The following is a 17,582-nucleotide window of genomic DNA, read 5'->3' as shown; positions in this document are numbered from 1 at the left end:
AATCAGTGACTTTTCCTTTGTCCCACCAAAGGTAAGGATTCCATGCAATATATCCCATTTGAAAGGGATTACACCCAAGCATTCCTCTTACTTAACCTGCTCAAAGCTTTTAGATAAAGTGTCCTGCTCAAACTCCAGTTTGGGTAATTAGGTTCTGCCTAAATAAATTCCCACATTGCTTTAACTGGATACAGCATCCTTCTTCACTTCCTTTTGTGTAATCTTGCTGTGTGTTCTTAAATACCTTCCACCTGCCGGATGACTGCATTTCAGTGGTGGGGAAAGTGATTCTATTGCCACATGGTTTACTTATGTAAAGTTCTCTGCCCTTCCCTAATGCCATTCAATGAGGGCCAGGATCACCAACAACATTGTTCAGTTTCAGATGTCATGTTTGCAGCCCTCTCAGAGAGCTCTTAGAGAATGGCACAGGCCTTCTGATTGATACATTTGTGGCTTAAGAGCCAACGTCAAATTAGTATCTTAGCAAATGTCTGTTGTCTGGTAGCACAGAGCTGCCATCGGGGCACCTACACCACTTCCCTTCCTGGTCCCTGGTGTGTTCAAGAAAAGGGGGCATAGATGGGGGATCCCTGTGCCCTGATGATTCCTGATGAGGACCTTGTTGTCCCTAGGCTGTGGGAGGTGCAAAGGTGGCTTAAAGGTGCCTGTGCACCCCACTTCCTGAGGTGCAGTGAGCACTCCTCAGCCAGAACTTGGGGTCTGGGCCAATGTCTCTAATTAAGGAACAAATAAGGAATTATCCTGTGTACTCTCACACTCTCTCCCTCGCCTTCCATATTCTTACATCCAGTTTATTGGGCAGATCTCAAATCATTTTCACAGGGGACTAAGGATAATCAAAAATCCATGTTCCAGAGAACTAGGAAAGTGAGGTGAAATCAAGCAAAATGGGTGGAAAGGGCTAATACAAACTATTTCAAACTTTTCCTCACCAAAATGACTAAATATCAAAACAGCACGAGCAGCTCTGATTTATAGGATGATATGACACTACTTTCTGAACCAAAGACACATCTCACGAACATAGGTATTTTAAAAAATATTACCGTTTAAGTCACATAGGAGCCTACTAAGTGATGTAGACACTTTTGAGAATTTTACCCATATCAACCCTAACATCAACAGGATTGTGTCCTTCTTACATTTTTGTTACAAGTCTACTCACAAGCAAACACATGACACCATCAGCATACCAGCCTTTTAGTACCATGGCAACACTGCATTACCACCTGGTGCAGAACATATGATAGCAACACATTAGTATGTACCTAGTCACTAGGTGCCATAGCCACTTTTGACTGCTCCAGGCTCCATTATTGTGATTTACATACATCAATATTTTAGTCTAGACCCGTCCATAGATCATATGCAGTGCTTGTTGGATATTAGTTATTTAAGGCATGAACCTCAGAAGTGCAGAGTTCTTGCAACAGCTATTGAAGATACAGATCAAGCGCTGTATGATTTGTATTGTGCCCATCAAAATACTGTATGGAAGCATTTAAAAAAAATTAAAAACATGAAGGAATCTGTTGCCAAATAACTGGCAACAAAACAAACCCATGCCTGACTCCCACTCCAATTCCCATTCATTGGCAAAATAGGTAACCCTTCCAGCTACTTTCTCCTCTAACCTAAAAACAAGTGATTATTAAAATAGCTGAATGATTCTGATTTCACTCCTGTATTGCAAAGTGTTTACTCATTATGGGCCTAACACAAAGCCACTGAAGTCAGTGGAAAAACTCTCATTGACTTGAAAGGGATTCTCATCAGATGCCACTGAAGGTACTGAGTATATATGAACCAATATACAGTACCAGAATACTTCTGACAAATCTCAATTTTTGCTTAAAAATTTTCACTGCATGTATTATCTGAAGATGGCTTCTCTGTAGCATCAATGCAGACACTCACCTGTTTGAATGTGGCCTCAACAAGGTTGGCTGGAAACATGTTCCTGGAAAGAAATAGATAAAAGAATCATTGTTAAAGGGCTATTTGTACCCTTGTTGGTCCTCTGTGTCCACTACCTTCCCCCTTGTGTAGTCACCTGTGCAAAGTCGGTGCCCAGAGGATAGAAAAGACTCCGATCTCATAGCATTTCCTGCTCACTCTGCATGGGTGTAAATAGCTACAGAAGGCATAACAGTGGAGAACCAAGTCCACCAAGTTTAAAGTAGAGGTTTAAGGACACAATTCTGAACATCTTGTGTGGGATTCAGCAGATCTGGATTCAATTCTTGACTCTGCCACAGACTCCTTGTATAACCTGCGGCAACTCACTCAGACTCTTTCTGGTTCAGTTCCCCATCTCCTAGATGGGAATAATTATAGAATCATAGGACTGAAAGGGACCTTGAGAGGTCATCTAGTCCAGTCCCCTGCACTCATGGCAGGACTAAGTATTATCTAGACCATTCCTGACAGGTGTTTCTCCAACCTGCTCTTAAAAATCCCCAATTATGGAGATTCCACAACCTCCCTAGGCAATTTATTCCAGTGCTTAACCACCCTGACAATTAGGAAGGTTTTTCTAATGTCCAATCTAAACTGTCCTCGCTGCAATTTAAGCCCATTGCTTCTAATCCTATCCTCAGAGGTCAAGGAGAACATTTTTTCTCCCTCCTCCTTGTAACAATCTTTTATGTACTTGAATTATCATGTCCCCTCAGCCTTCTCTTCTCCAGACGAAAGAAACCCAATTTTTTCACTCTTTCCTCATAGGTCATTTTCTAAACCTTTAATCGTTTTTTTGCTCTTCTCTGGACTTTCTCCAATTTGTCCCCATCTTTTCTGAAAGGTGGCACCCAGAACAGGACACAGTACTTCAGTTGAGGCGTAATCAACATGGAGTAGAATGAAAGAATTACTTCTTGTGTCTTGCTTACAACACTCCTGCTAATACATCCCAGAATGATATTTACCTTTTTTTGCAACTGTGTTATACTGTTGACTCATATTTAATAATATAATAATAATATTTCCTTTCTCCCATTCCTGTTATGTCTTTTTAGATTGTAAGCTTTTCAGGAGACCACCTAGCACAGTGGAGCCCTCAATCTACTTCTGGGCTTCTAAGCACTACTATAATACATATAATAATGATTAATAATAGTTAATAATAGTACTTTCTGCCATGCTTCTGTCAATCCCATTATGATTATAAGTGGGCTAGGCTCTGAAGTCTGTGCCCTTTACCTAGAACAGACTGCTTTTCAGAAAGAGGATCTGATTCCTGATTAAAAGAATCTAGACCAGAGCTGCACAATCTCTTAGAAATGGTCACTATTTTAATGTTTATGGGCTTTTCCAGGGGCAGAAAATTAGTGTCTTTTGGAAAAATGCTAATTAGGAGTTTCACCCTCTACCACTGCTGAGCGAGCACGAGCAAAACAGAGACCTCATGCTTATGGCCTCAGAGTGAGATTCATAGATTTTTAACTCTCGAAGGGACCATTATTATCATTGCTCTGACTTCCCAGGTAATGTGGGTCATAGAATCTTACTCACTAATTTCTGCATCGAGTCCATATCCTCTGAGCTAGACAATATGTTTTAGAAAGACTTCTCGTTTTAAGTAAAGAAGAAAAGAATGCCCTCTCCAGGCTCCAGTGAGAATTCTATTTCTGGGCAAAAGGACCACTAAATCAAGAACTTAACACCGGGGAACAAAAAATTCCCAGGAATTTTAAAATGTGGCAAGATCATTTTTTAAATGGATTTCTTTTCATCCTGAAACTTATAAGCCTAAATTGAGCAATACTCTAGCATAATCTTATGCATTCATGTTCAGTTTGTATGAAAATATGTGGCTGTAATGCTCACTAAACAAAGGACTTCTCTGTTGAAAGTCCATCTCAATCCCCAAGTCAGGAGAGCACTTAAGTGCATGTGCACTGTCCATCCCTACTCAGTAGTAGGGTGACCAGATAGCAACCGTGAACAAAATGGGATGGGGAGTGGGGGGTGGTAATAGGCACCTATATAAGAAAAAGTCCCGAAAAACAGGACTGTCCCTATAAAAATGGGACATCTGATCACCCTACTCAGGAGAGTGCTCATGCATGTGCATTTTTAACTGCTGTCCTGAACAGGGATGTTTTCCTGAATTGAGGCCACTGTGCAATAGAGCATGCCTGCTATTTGGTAGGGTTGCAATCAGAACATTCTGTGTCTCATTAGTGTAGGAAAAACATCTTCCAGGCTTTAGACTCCCACTGTTTTACAGATGAGGGACACTTTAATTTCAGTTTGAGTGCTTTATATTGGTTTAACTTAAGTCAATTCCTTATTGACTCAGTCACTGTTTATGACAGTAGTCTATTGTAAGCAATAACGGTGATTGTAAACGCTGTGCTGCTGTCTTCTGTGAGTTTTCACCCCCAGTGATAACACAAAAGCCTGAATACTGAGATTTAGCATTTAGTTCTCTAGTCACCCCCATAAATACTTGTGAGTCTCTGTGGTCAAATATCCAGTATGAGCCTAAAACTGTGCAATATACAGACTACACCCAGCTGTATGTCACCTTTACATCAGATTGTGACAGTGCCTTATCCCAGCTCTCCAAGGGCCTGGCTGAGATCAGAAATTACTTGAAGAGCAGCTGCTGGAAACTGGATCTGGGAAAGGCTGGTGTGGGAGTAGTGGGGAGAGGGAAGCACTTAAAAGAACTCACCACCACCGTATTATTCCCTACCTCCCCCAGTGAACGATTCTGCCCTAAGATTGTTAAGGACACTCTACATTAATTCATGTTAGTTTTGCAATTTGAGATGGTCTGATGAAAGGCGCTGTGTAAGTACAAAGTAGTCTCACTGTGATTAAATTATAATGTGCTGTGTGATGGAGAATTAATCTGCAAGGACAGATTCTCATTGAGGATTTTTATCCTTCTCTGAATATGAACCAAAGATATAGGCTGTAGCTTTCAGACTGTAATATGAATTGAATTAATAGTGCTTTCTGTCTCCTGCCTCAATACTGCAGCCCTAATTAATAGCATTAAGATCAAATTGAGACTGCTGGAGAAAGGAAATATCATGTTTAGTAGCTAGATTAAGTGTTAGCTAAATTCATGGAGGATTAAATCATTTTATTTTTTAATAATTCTTTATCCTGCAGGAATTACAACTGGTCCTCATAATACTGTAGTCTGGAATTCTTCCAATATTATATAATATGTTGTCATCCGTTCTGACCATTCTTTGAGACCAGCCTTGCTAAAGCCACCCAAATGATCTAGTGCAAGGGAGTTGAAATGAATGTGTTTGCCAGAGCTTTGGCTTTTTTTTTTTAAGCTGCTTTACTTGGCTTGGGAAAATCCACTATTAGCCAAAAGTTCAGCTTTCTTTATTAAAAAAAATCAAAAGTACAATTCACAAAAGGTACATCTCATGGACTAATAAGGAATAACGCTAAGGAGTATACCACCAGGATGTATGGTCAGGGAAGATGAATGGGAGTTCGTTGGCTGGATCAGACCTCTGGAGAAACTCCATACAAACTCCTGCTTTAGGGACACATTCTACTACTGTACATTGAGATTTCTCAAATAGGGGGCAGGAAACTCTGCAAATTTATGCTTCTTAGGTCTCCTTGGAATCTTGTAATTGGGGAAGTAGGGTTTGAATTTTTTCAGCATGGAACTTCCAGAGGCTTCAATCTTCTGGGAGTGTCCCAAGAACTGCCTGTGATATCTGCAGAGGGCATGAGCATCCCTGGAGAGGCCAAGGGCTTCTACACAGCTCCCTTGCCACATGGCTTCCTGAGGGGCCATGCTGTCCGCCCCTCCTGGCTGAACCGAAATTCCCTCTTAAGGAAAGTTTACAGCTGCAGAGAGTTTAGTATAGCTCAGAGCCCCAGCACTTTTATTTAACTCAACATATTACAAAATTTAAACTTATAAGATATCCCAACTTCTCAGTCTCTCAATGTGCGCTTTGCCTGTCTTTATGGCTCCAATACTGCAGTCTGATCCAAGGAGTCTTGCACCCCCGAGAGACTCATTGACTTCAGTGATAACTCTGCACAGGCATAACAATAAACCCATGTGGATCTTAATGTAGGATTGGGGCATCAGACTGCAGCTTCCTCAAAGCAGGGACTGTGTCTTTCAATATTACAAGCAGAATCAAACACCTTGTGAGTGCTTACCAAATAACAATTAATCACTCTGAGCGACTCATTCCTGTCTCCTACCATAAATGTTGCCGTGTTTATTAAATAAATAGAGCTAGATGCTTAAATTATTTCTAAAGTTCCCAGCATAACTCTTGGACTTCATGGACCACAGGTGGGCCATAAAAATAATAATACCAGAATCTTAAAGTGATGTGGGATTAAATTTTTTTTATAAGCAACCTTATCTATAAACTCAGTAGCATGATCTTGATGGAAATAATTTACATAATTTTTCTAGGTGTGTCATATTTGGTACCATTGTATTTGTGGGAGAAAGGGCTTTTGAATGATACCCAATTTGACCCATTTCCAATGACACTGTATTATCAACATTTGCACCAACCAGAGGACCTGCAGGTGGCAGCTGATGCGGGCAGTGAGTCCCCCCAGCTATCCCACAGAGGGTGACACCAATGAAATTCTGTAGATTTTTACAAATCAAATGGCACCTTCCTTATCTTTCTATCACTAACTTGCCCATGGAATGAGATTTTATTACATTACGCTCCCAGCCAAAATGGGCCAAATTCTGCTCTCTGTTCCACTGCTGAACGTTTGAAATAACTCCACTGACTCCTGGCTATACTGTAATTTCCTCACACTGGGCCAAATCCTGTGCTCAGTTGTATCACTGTAAATCCAAATAACTCCACTGGTGTCAGTGGGTTTAGTCTAGATGTATATTAGTGAAAGTGAGGGCAGAATTGGGCCCACCATGATAAAATAAATCAGTCATTTCAGTGCCCATGGGAGGATGATAGTTGCACATCAGTGATCATCTTTACTGTGAAAAGAAAAGGAGGACTTGTGGCACCTTAGAGACTAGCTAATTTATTTGAGCATAAGCTTTCGTGAGCTAATGTAGCTCACAAAAGCTTATGCTCAAATAAATTGGTTAGTCTCTAAGGTGCCACAAGTCCTCCTTTTCTTTTTGCGAATACAGACTAACACGGCTGCTACTCTGAAACCTCCCATCTCTATTGTCTAATCCTATTAGATAATATCACCCTCCATCCCACTCCCACCTTCAGCAAAAAGGACCACAGGCTTTTCAGAATTCATGAGGTATTAAAATCCTCATTCCTGTGATAAAAGACCCTCATAGAATATAAAAATCACTAATCGGGGCTCAGCCTAATGGATCCAATTGTGCTTTGTCTGCCTCTTCCCAGATCAGAGCAATATGCACATCCATGGAAATGCTCTGCCCTGAAATGCAACCCTTTTTTCCTTCATTAGGGTGAAACTATTGCACACTGTTCTGGAACCAGTGAGGAGTGGGGGGAGGGAACTTTGTCATCCTGTTACTCTCAGGGAAGGCTGGGCTCAGGTAGGGAAGATGACAGTATGATCGCTTTCTTACAGAAAACCATTTTTGAGAGAAAGCAATTTTGTCCCCCACAAAAAGTGCTTATTTAGGAAAATCCATAAAGGTACTAGTTGAGTGGGATGATAGACTGAGCTAAATGCTGACTCACTGAGATAGCTTCATGAAAGACACAGCTCATTTTCATCAGGGTCTTGACATGACAAGTAACAAGTTCCTTTACACCAGACAATGTTTGCACCTATTTCAAGAGAAGGAATGCTTTATTCCAGTTTGGGGTCTGTAACCCCACCAGCCTGTTCTGCTTCAGCTCTAGGCACTTTTGTCATCTCCACAAACAAAGAGGCTGAGATCCTGGTTAGCAGGAGATGGGAAACAGCCTGGCAGTGACGTCTTCACAACACTGTTCCCTCTCTGAAGAGGCCCTGTGAAATTCAGGCTGCAACGCATCGGAGAAGGCACACCTGCTACCTGCAGCATATAGTCACCATTAACTTACCCACTCTATGGCTGTAAGGGACGTCTTGCCTGCATGGCTTCTTCAGGCACTGTTGCTCTCAAAGAGCTGAGAGACACTGCGTAGGCACAAGGGCTCTGTTCAGATGGGCCTGGCTTCTGTCAATCCCCTGGGACCTGCTGGTTTTGGGAGACAGCTACCCTGCTTCTTTTTCAGGAGAGAAGGGTAAATCATATACCCCTGACAGAATAATGAGGAGGAAACGCTGCAAGAGAAAACTCTTTGATTATCCATCCTGGATAATTTTCTTTCCCCTTAGGTGGGAGTCAACCGCGGGGGTCGGGGGGTGACAAGGCCTTGCGCAGTTAGTAGACTAGTTTGAGCAAAGGACACATTCGCAGCCTGAGTGGGATAAGAGTGAACATAAATAAGGAATCAAGTCCTTTATAGTCCTAAACAAGGAGTTAATACCAGGTTTGTGTGGGTGCGACAGAGCTAAAGTGGGTCTGAAATGAATTACATTTGGTAGTTTGCGATGAGATAGAGGTAACAGGTATTTCCATCACATCAATTTCCATGCCAGTGACTCATGATAGTAGGTCATGGTATAAAAAAAGCTCAATCATAGCTTAATCCAGGGGTCGGCAACCTTTCAGAAGTGGTGTGCCGCGTCTTCATTTATTCACTCTAATTTAAGGTTAGCATGCCAGTAATACATTTTAACGTTTTTAGAAGGTCTTTTTCTGTAAGTCTATAATATATAACTAAACTATTATTGTATGTAAAGTTAATAAGGTTTTAAAAATGTTTCATTTAAAGAAGCTTCATTTAAAATGAAATTAAAATGCAGAGACCCCCGAACCGGTGGCCAGGACCCGGGCAGTGTGAGTGCCACTGAAAATCAGCTCGTGTGCCACCTTTGGCACACGTGCCACAAGTTGCCTCCCCCGGCTTAATCCCTTTGGTATTTTAATGGGCTCTACAAAATCGTACTGTAGATGCCAACTTTTATTAGTATATTGTTCAACTTTCACTGTAAACAGATCCAAGTGTGATTTCCGGTTCTACACAGCCTGGGCTTTCTCCAAACTACAGTAAATATTAAGAAATAAAGCTCCCTCATTTGAAGAAACACAGTTTCTGTAGAATCTAGACGTATCTAGCTTGGAAATACGGGTAAGCTTTTCAAAAGACCTCAGGGTAGGCCTAGCTCTGCTCCTATTGAAGGCAACAGATCCCACCCTAAATTATTTATATCCTCTTAAAAACTAATTGTGTAAATTAATCTCTCTTGAGTAAACCTGGCCAGTCTGACTGAGGGTATGCCTACACTTGAGCTGGAGGTGTAATTTCCAGGCACTTGTTTGGGCTAGACGCCCCAGTAGATATCTAGGGTCCCGGGTGGGACAGTATTCAGGGCAGCTGGTCTGTCCTGTTGTTTATGCTACCATTGCCACATTTCTCTTTGTAGTGTTCTAAATGAACCAAAGCTGGCACACGTACGTCTACCCAAGTTGGAAACTACACCTCAAGCTTGGTGGTAGATGTACCCTGTTTCCAATTGCCTACTTCTAATTCCTGTTATATTAGCAGCATTTATGACCATCTGCAGATAGAACCTGCACTAACCTACCCGCCCAGGCAAACCAGTGACTTCAGTGAATTTGCCCATCAGTGTAGGTCAATTCTGACTGACCCTCAGAGTTTTATTCGGTGTTTTTGAGCCAGATTACATCACAATGGCATGATGTCTATTTAGACTTGAACAGGAATAAAAATGCATGCAAATCCTGCATTTGCAATCAGCTAATGGATAGGGCACATGCAGAGATTTGCAGACATGCTCAGCCTTACATGCAAAACTGGGAGGCAGCCTATTAAGATGTGTAGGACTCTAAATCATTTAAAGTTGGGTTTTTTTTTTTTAAGATTATGGGACAAATCTTGTTCCCACTGATGTATGGCAAAGATCCCATGATTTCAATGGCACCATGAATAAACTTCATAAGTGAAAGAATATGATTATAACAACAGGATGAGGCATGAGTACTAACTGCTGATTTAAACACTGGGCTTGATGTTGATATTTTGCATTTGAGTGTTCATCCCCAAATTTGTTGCAATTTTTTTATGCAGCTTGTCTAGTGAATATATGGTCCTAATATGTAAATGATTGGGCTCTGTATACCAGCTGTTGGACAGATGTATTGATAGATATGTATTGTACACAATTATTGATCACAGAAATGTTATAAGAAAAGGAGTACTTGTGGCACCTTAGAGACTAACCAATTTATTTGAGCATGAGCTTTCGTGAGCTACGGCTCACTTCATCGGATGCATACCGTGGAAACTGCAGAAGACATTATATACACACAGAGACCATGAAACAATACCTCCTCCCACCCCACTGTCCTGCTGGTAATAGCTTATCTAAAGTGATCATCAAGTTGGGCCATTTCCAGCACAAATCCAGGTTTTCTCTGGACACGCAATCACAGACATGAAGGTCGCTATCTTACAACAAAAAAACTTCAAATCCAGACTCCAGCGAGAAACTGCTGAATTGGAATTCATTTGCAAATTGGATACTATTAATTTAGGCTTAAATAGAGACTGGGAGTGGCTAAGTCATTATGCAAGGTAGCCTATTTCCCCTTGTTTTTTCTTAACCCCCCCCCCCCCCAGACGTTCTGGTTAAACTTGGATTTAAACTTGGAGAGTGGTCAGTTTGGATGAGCTATTGCCAGCAGGAGAGTGAGTTTGTGTGTATGTGTGTGTGTGTGTGTGTTTCGGGGGGGGGGGATGAGAAAACCTGGATTTGTGCTGGAAATGGCCCACCTTGATTACCATGCACATTGTAGGGAGAGTGGTCACTTTGGATGAGCTATTACCAGCAGGAGAGTGAGTTTGTGTGTGTATGGGGGTGGGGGGGTGAGAAAACCTGGATTTGTGCTGGAAATGGCCCACCTTGATTATCATGCACATTGTAGGGAGAGTGGTCACTTTAGATAAGCTATTACCAGCAGGAGAGTGAGTTTGTGTGGTTTTTGGAGGGGGGTGAGGGGGTGAGAGAACCTGGATTTGTGCAGGAAATGGCCCACCTTGATTATCATACACATTGTGAAGAGAGTGGTCACTTTGGATGGGCTATTACCAGCAGGAGAGTGAGTTTGTGTGTGAGGTTTTTGGAGGTGGGTGAGAGAGTGAGAGAACCTGGATTTGTGCAGGAAATGGCCCACCTTGATTATCATACACATTGTGAAGAGAGTGGTCACTTTCGATGGGCTATTACCAGCAGGAGAGTGAGTTTGTGTGTGAGGTTTTTGGAGGGGGGTGAGGGGATGAGAAAACCTGGATTTGTGCTGGAAATGGCCCAACTTGATGATCACTTTAGATAAGCTATTACCAGCAGGACAGTGGGGTGGGAGGAGGTATTGTTTCATGGTCTCTGTGTGTATATAATGTCTTCTCCAGTTTCCACGGTATGCATCCGATGAAGTGAGCTGTAGCTCATGAAAGCTCATGCTCAAATAAATTGGTTAGTCTCTAAGGTGCCACAAGTACTCCTTTTCTTTTTGCGAATACAGACTAACACGGCTGTTACTCTGAAACCTGTCAGAAATGTTATAGTGGAGGGAGGGCCAGCCACAGCGTGCAGGGTACTGCTTAACTGGTTTAGCTTTATGTTGGCTTTGAATGTGTGCACAGCCAGACAAACACACACCTATCTGGAATGATGCACTGAGAGGAACAAGTAAAACACCCAACAGTGAATTACACATACTTATTTCTTTAAATAAATCAATTATCTTTGTCTTTTTAAAAAAGCACTTAGAACATTCTTAAATGTACTGTCTCAAAACCAAACACTTCAAAACTCAAGAAAAGATCGCTGTCCTCCTCACAATAGTGTACCATGCCAACCTCAAACTTTAAGGGCCTGATTTATAAAGGTGACCTGCAAGAGGGGGAAAACTTTGCCATTTATTATTCCTTTTGTGATGCATAAAGGTAGCCTCATAAATTCTAAATCCTCCTGCTTACCCACACCCTAATTTTTTCTTGTAGGCGTTTGGTACTTTAGATCAGGAATTTCAAGTCTTGACCTACCCATTTTTTCTGGAGTGGTGGGAGTTAAAATGAGAGCTCAGATGTCAGCCAATTATGATTATATCAATCTTATTTTAGATATTATATGGCCTCCATAACCGTAGTATTTAAGCGCCTCACAGTCTTTAATGTATAGAGCCTCACAAAACCCCTGAGATGTAGGGATGTACTATCCACATTTTACAGATGGGGAACTGCGGCACAGAGAAACTAAATGATTTGCCCAAAGTCACACAGTAAATCAGTGGATGAACAGAGAATTGAACTTGGGTTTCACAAGCACCAGGCTATCTGGGCCATCCTTCATCTCAGTTTTCCCAGTCCTCAGCTGATGGAGATGGGATTTTTACAGGGCTTTTATCTCAACCATTTGCCAGAAGTTTGAGTTAATAAGGCCTTTATAAAGACAAACAAAAACACAGAGCTTTAAACAGTTTGACTAAACTGTCTTCTATCTCATGAAAAAACTGCAGCCTTGGTTTCAGACATTTGTGATGTCACTTTCTCTCTAGTTCTTCACTCCTCCAGCAAGAAAAGGCAAGTCAAGACCTGAGATTTCAAATCTTAAAAAAGAAGCAGGGAACAGAAAGTTTAGACTTAATTAATTAAAAAACAAAAGCTCTTTGGAAGTCTTCTTTAACATCATACAGCAACAACAAAGAGGACAGTACTTTCCTTTTTTGGCAAGGCAGTTCACCTTTAAATAGGCTTCTATCTGACTTCCAATTTTGTGAGTACAAATAAGTATACCTATAATTCATTTTTTATATTTGCCAACTAACTGCAGTTAGCAAAGGTAACATTTAAACCACCTGATTTGTATACAGAAGTAATTACTGAAAATCTGGCTCATTTTTGAGTAATCTAAGTGAAAAGACACTCAAAATCTGAATTTTTAAAAAGGGGATATATTCCCCCTCTGCTCTTGTGTAACACAAAAATGGCTGATAATTTTCCATTCATATTTCCCGGGGGGGGCATAGCAAATTTCATCCCAAAAGATCATTTGTTGTAACTAATCTTGAAAAACAAAGCCAAAGAGCCTTGCTTATTATTCATTATTTGTATTGTGCTAGTGCTTAGGAGCCCCAGTCCTGGACCCAACTGTACTGGGCGCTGTACAAACAGAGGACATTCCTTTCTCTACCACAGACTTCCTGTATGACCTCTGGCAACTCACCTTGTCTCTCTCTGCCGTATTTCTCTACCTGTAAAATAGGGCTAATAGTACTTCCCTACCTCACACTAGTGTTGTGAGAATACATCCATTAAATCCTGTTAGCTGCTCAGATACTATTGTAATGGGTCCATATAAGTCCCTTAGCTTGACAGTATATAAAGACAGTCCCTGCCCCAAAGAGCTTACAGTCTAAGTATGAAGAAAGAAAACATACTCCCAGATGCCTTTCAGAGTTTGCATTAGAAACATTAAAGACAATAGGGTGTTAGTGTGCACACGTCTGAAACTTGAAATAAAATTACATCGAAAGAGACTGAGATCAGATCTACATAGGAGTGCTTTGCCAGTATAGCTATACCGGTGTACTATACCGACAAAGCGTTCCTAGTGTGGAAACAGCTTACATTGGCAAAACTGCGCTTTTGCCTTGATAGCTTATCCTAGCCTCCCGAGTAAAATAAGCTGTACCAGTAAAAGCACAGGTTTTGCTAGTATAACAGTGTCTATATTAGGAGCTTTTGGTGGCACTGCTACATCTGTCACAAATTACACCTTATTACACCTCGACCGACAAAAGACCTGACCTAAAACACCAGCCTTGCTAAGCATCTCCTATACAGTTACAGACTTGCATTTGTCTCATGAATCACTTGTTTTAGTTGGCCCCCAGCAACGGTATATTGGAAAAGAAAGAGGGTGAGTTATATCAGGGAGAGCTCCTGCATTGGCTTGAGGATGGACTAGATTGCCCCAGGGGTCTTTTCATGATGGCTAGAGACAGATGTGTTTGAGTCAGGATCTAGGTTAGGTTTAAGTGAGGGTTAAGAAAGCAGGTTTAAGGCCAAAGCAGCACTAGGGTTCAGATACCAAAATCTTGTGAGTTATCTTAAAATCCCATGAGAACAACAGTTCTTGTGAGACTTTTGCCACTTTGTGCTGCATCCAACTCAGAAAATAGGCATCTACCATTTTTGGATCTGTAAGAAAAATCATAGCTACTATTTCAGATCCAAGGATTTTATCCCATCCCTTCCCTGTCTTTTAAAATGGAAGGAGCTGTAGATCTCAGGATCTCATGTTCAAGTCTGGTCGGTCTGTATCTCTTCTATTATTTTTGCTCTTTCTTTGAACATTTCCAGATTTCTGTGGCATAGGAAATTCCAAGAAATGACAGTGGCTATTTTGCCTCAGTACATGTTCCATATCATTTCTTCAGTCTTAATTGCAAAAACTCCCTGGACTCTACAGCTCTCTCCCAACTTCACCGTGTGTGCCACCACTCAGACAATTCAAACAGGAAGACAAAATATCAGAAAACCACTATAGCCATAGAACTCAGACCTTCCTACCTGTCACATTCTTCTTACATAGGAGTTACGTAGCATGCTCTTTTAAAGCATATAAATCGTTTAAAGCATGGTATATTTAGACCTGGCCATCAGTAAAGCTTTATGCCTTGTAACTGATGCTAAAGGACCTTGACAGCTTCTAACTCTCTTGCCTCATTACTCTTCTGAATGTCTATTTAATACATTTGATGTTATTCATTACTGAGCTAATAAAGTACTGAATTATGACAGAGGTAGGATTTCATTGGCAGAGGATACAACTGAACAAATCCAATCTCTAGAGGTAGTAAAAGGAAGATATGAACTTTCATTAAGGACAAGCCAAGTTTTGTTTTTACTGAGAGGCTGTAGCCAGGGCCAGCTCCAGGCACCAGCTTTCCAAGCAGGTGTTTTGGGTGGCCTTCAGAATGGGGCAGCAGTCCATGTCCTGCGGTGGCAATTCAGCAAGCGCAGCGGCAATTATGTTTGGTGCTATAGAGAAAGGTGAGCTGGTCGAGGGATGCAAAGATGGGAGGATGTGGACAAAGCAATAGGCTAGGGAAATTATCTTTGCCGCAGCATTCTGAATGGATGTGAGAAAAGACTGCATTTGTCAGGGCCAGAGAAAAGAATATTGCCATAGTCAGGAGGCAAGAAGATGAGAGCCTGGATGAGAGTTAGCTGTGTGGATGGATAGGAAAGACTATATCTTAGAGATGTTATGTAAAAAGAAACAGCAAGACTTAGACTTAGATTGGATGGGGGGACCTAGAGAAATGATGACCAGGTTATAGGTCTGAGTGACAGGCAGGATGGTGATGTTTTCTATAGTTATCAAGAAAGGAGAAAAAAAGACATTGCCATATGGACATCTGTTTGGTGAGCTACAGTTTATGAAATGAGTTGATGGTCTCTGTGACTTCAGATCCCAATGCAATCAACATGGCACCTTTCAAGAGCACTTTTAAAACTTATTAAAAATACATAAGAAAACCTATCCAAAACCTTAGTTATGTAACATTTCTCTTGTTCATTAGAATTCGTTATTCACAGGATGCCAGGTGCTTCCTGTATGATATAAAGACTGTCTCCAGCTGTGAATGGAAGCGATTTAGCATTCAGCTACAGGATCAACTCTCCTAGCTCGAACCAGCAGATACACTGTTACATTTAATCCAGACTTCCTTATTGATATTCAGGAGTTTTGCCATTGACTTTAATAGGGCCAGGATTTCACCCATAGTATGTAGCAAACAGGAAACCCACTTCCAGCAGTTGTTTTATTAACAGTCTGTGGGATTTTATTTGTGGAGGATGCACATAAAACAGAGAGTTTGGAATAATAAATAGACTTTTAAAAAGACAGTGCTATTATTGACTGGATACAGAGGTTAAACTCAATTACATCTCATCACATTTCCATAAAATAACTGAGTGTCCGTGGGAGTGCAATCCGAGAAATAAATGATGTGGGCAGGTTCATCTGGCAAGCTTAATTGCCTTGTGCCATGGATTTTGTGAAGGGGTTTGAGAACCCTGTCCTCTTCCTGTATCAAGCCATGTCTCATTCCATGAAAAATATACTGTATTCTGGTGTAAACACTTGCAAGTACAATTTTAAATTTCACTTTCTCCAAGCTCTTGTGTGAATAAATCTTGAATGCTTGTGTGCAGACTTCAGGCTTTGACTATTTGAATATTTAAAGTTTGATTTTTCCCTGAAAAAAAGATGGCATCGTTGTGTTCAATTTACAAGTAAACCAGACTCAGATGCAGTGGAATTTGTGTCTTTCTTCTGCATGTGAGGCTGAGAGCAGGATCTGGGGAATTTGGACAGTGGACCCGTGATCTCTGCAGGCTGTGAGGGAGAGATCCATGGGGGCACCCCGCATGGAACTCTTCTACCACTTCATGGCTTGAGTGGGGGAAAATTCTTTCCATCCTGTAACTCAGGTTGTACCCTGGGGTATGGGTTTGTCCACTTGTCAGTAGGACATCAGTGTGACCTCTATATCACAAATGAGTCATACATGATATTACATTAGTCACTGAGTCATCCAGCTGGTATCCAGAGTTCTCCGAGTAGCAATTACCCCAAATTAGTACCAATGGCACTTACAGTCCTGTGCTCAAAGTAGAAAAGGTGCAAGTTAAAGTTGCCTTGAACTGAGCAAATTAGGCTGAGGCACGCTTCTGCCCTAAACCATGAAACTACCTACTGTCCACTATCCAGTAGGTGTTGATATTAAGTGAGGTAAAGACCAATAAAACAATAACATTTTAATCCTTTTTTGAATCCCACTAAGCTCTTGGCCTCAGTAACATATTGTGCCAATAAATTGCATGAGTTAATTATGAACTCTGTAAAAATATTTCCTTTTTTTCAGTTTAATATTGTTTGCCTTTCCATTTCATTGGGTGTCTCCTTGGTCTAGTATGAGAAAGGGTAAAAAGGAGCTCCCTATTTACCTTTATAATCTTACTTTGGGGTATTGTTTTTAGATCTAGTTTCTGCCATATTCTCAAAAGGATCATCACTGATTTCAAAATATATCCTTAATGCCATGGCTCCTTATGTTGTTATGTAACATGCAACGTGTTACCTTCGAAAAGCAGTAAGAATGAATGTAGTTACCGAATTAAGTCTAGCAGTGCATCTGCAGAGCTCATAATTGGCTTTCCACTCTCTTCAGTGTTCTCCTTCTGGGCTGCTCCACCAGGATGGATAATGGAGACCATAATTATTCCCACAATCACAGCCACAAATGTTGTCCACAGATAGTAAGTGACAGTTATGATGCCTAATCGACTGGAAGTCTTGGCATCCAAGGCTGCTAGCCCAGACATTAAGCTGTAGAAAAAACAAACACAAAAAAACACACAAAACATATAGTATCTTTTGCATATAATTAGTACAGTGTAAAACCTCATTTCTTAATTATTCTAATTAGCCTCCACCTACTTGTC

The 17,582-nt window shown here is 41.0% G+C and overlaps 1 protein-coding gene across 1 annotated transcript in view; it reads right to left on the bottom strand.

Moving 5' to 3' along the window:
• SLC1A7 (solute carrier family 1 member 7) overlaps positions 1 to 17,582 on the bottom strand; it is an 86,195-nt gene that overhangs the window by 32,867 nt on the left and 35,746 nt on the right. The window contains exons 3-4 of the mRNA XM_077824147.1: positions 17,251 to 17,466; positions 1,942 to 1,984 (exon numbers count right to left, since the gene is read on the bottom strand). Coding sequence (XP_077680273.1) covers positions 1,942 to 1,984; positions 17,251 to 17,466 — 259 coding nt within the window. The remainder of the gene's footprint in view (positions 1 to 1,941; positions 1,985 to 17,250; positions 17,467 to 17,582) is intronic.

This window comes from Eretmochelys imbricata, chromosome 8 (assembly GCF_965152235.1).
Source record: "Eretmochelys imbricata isolate rEreImb1 chromosome 8, rEreImb1.hap1, whole genome shotgun sequence".
NCBI lineage: Eukaryota > Metazoa > Chordata > Testudines > Cheloniidae > Eretmochelys > Eretmochelys imbricata.
Note: the sequence above shows the minus strand (reverse complement) of the source record. Positions and strands in the feature narration are given on the sequence as shown.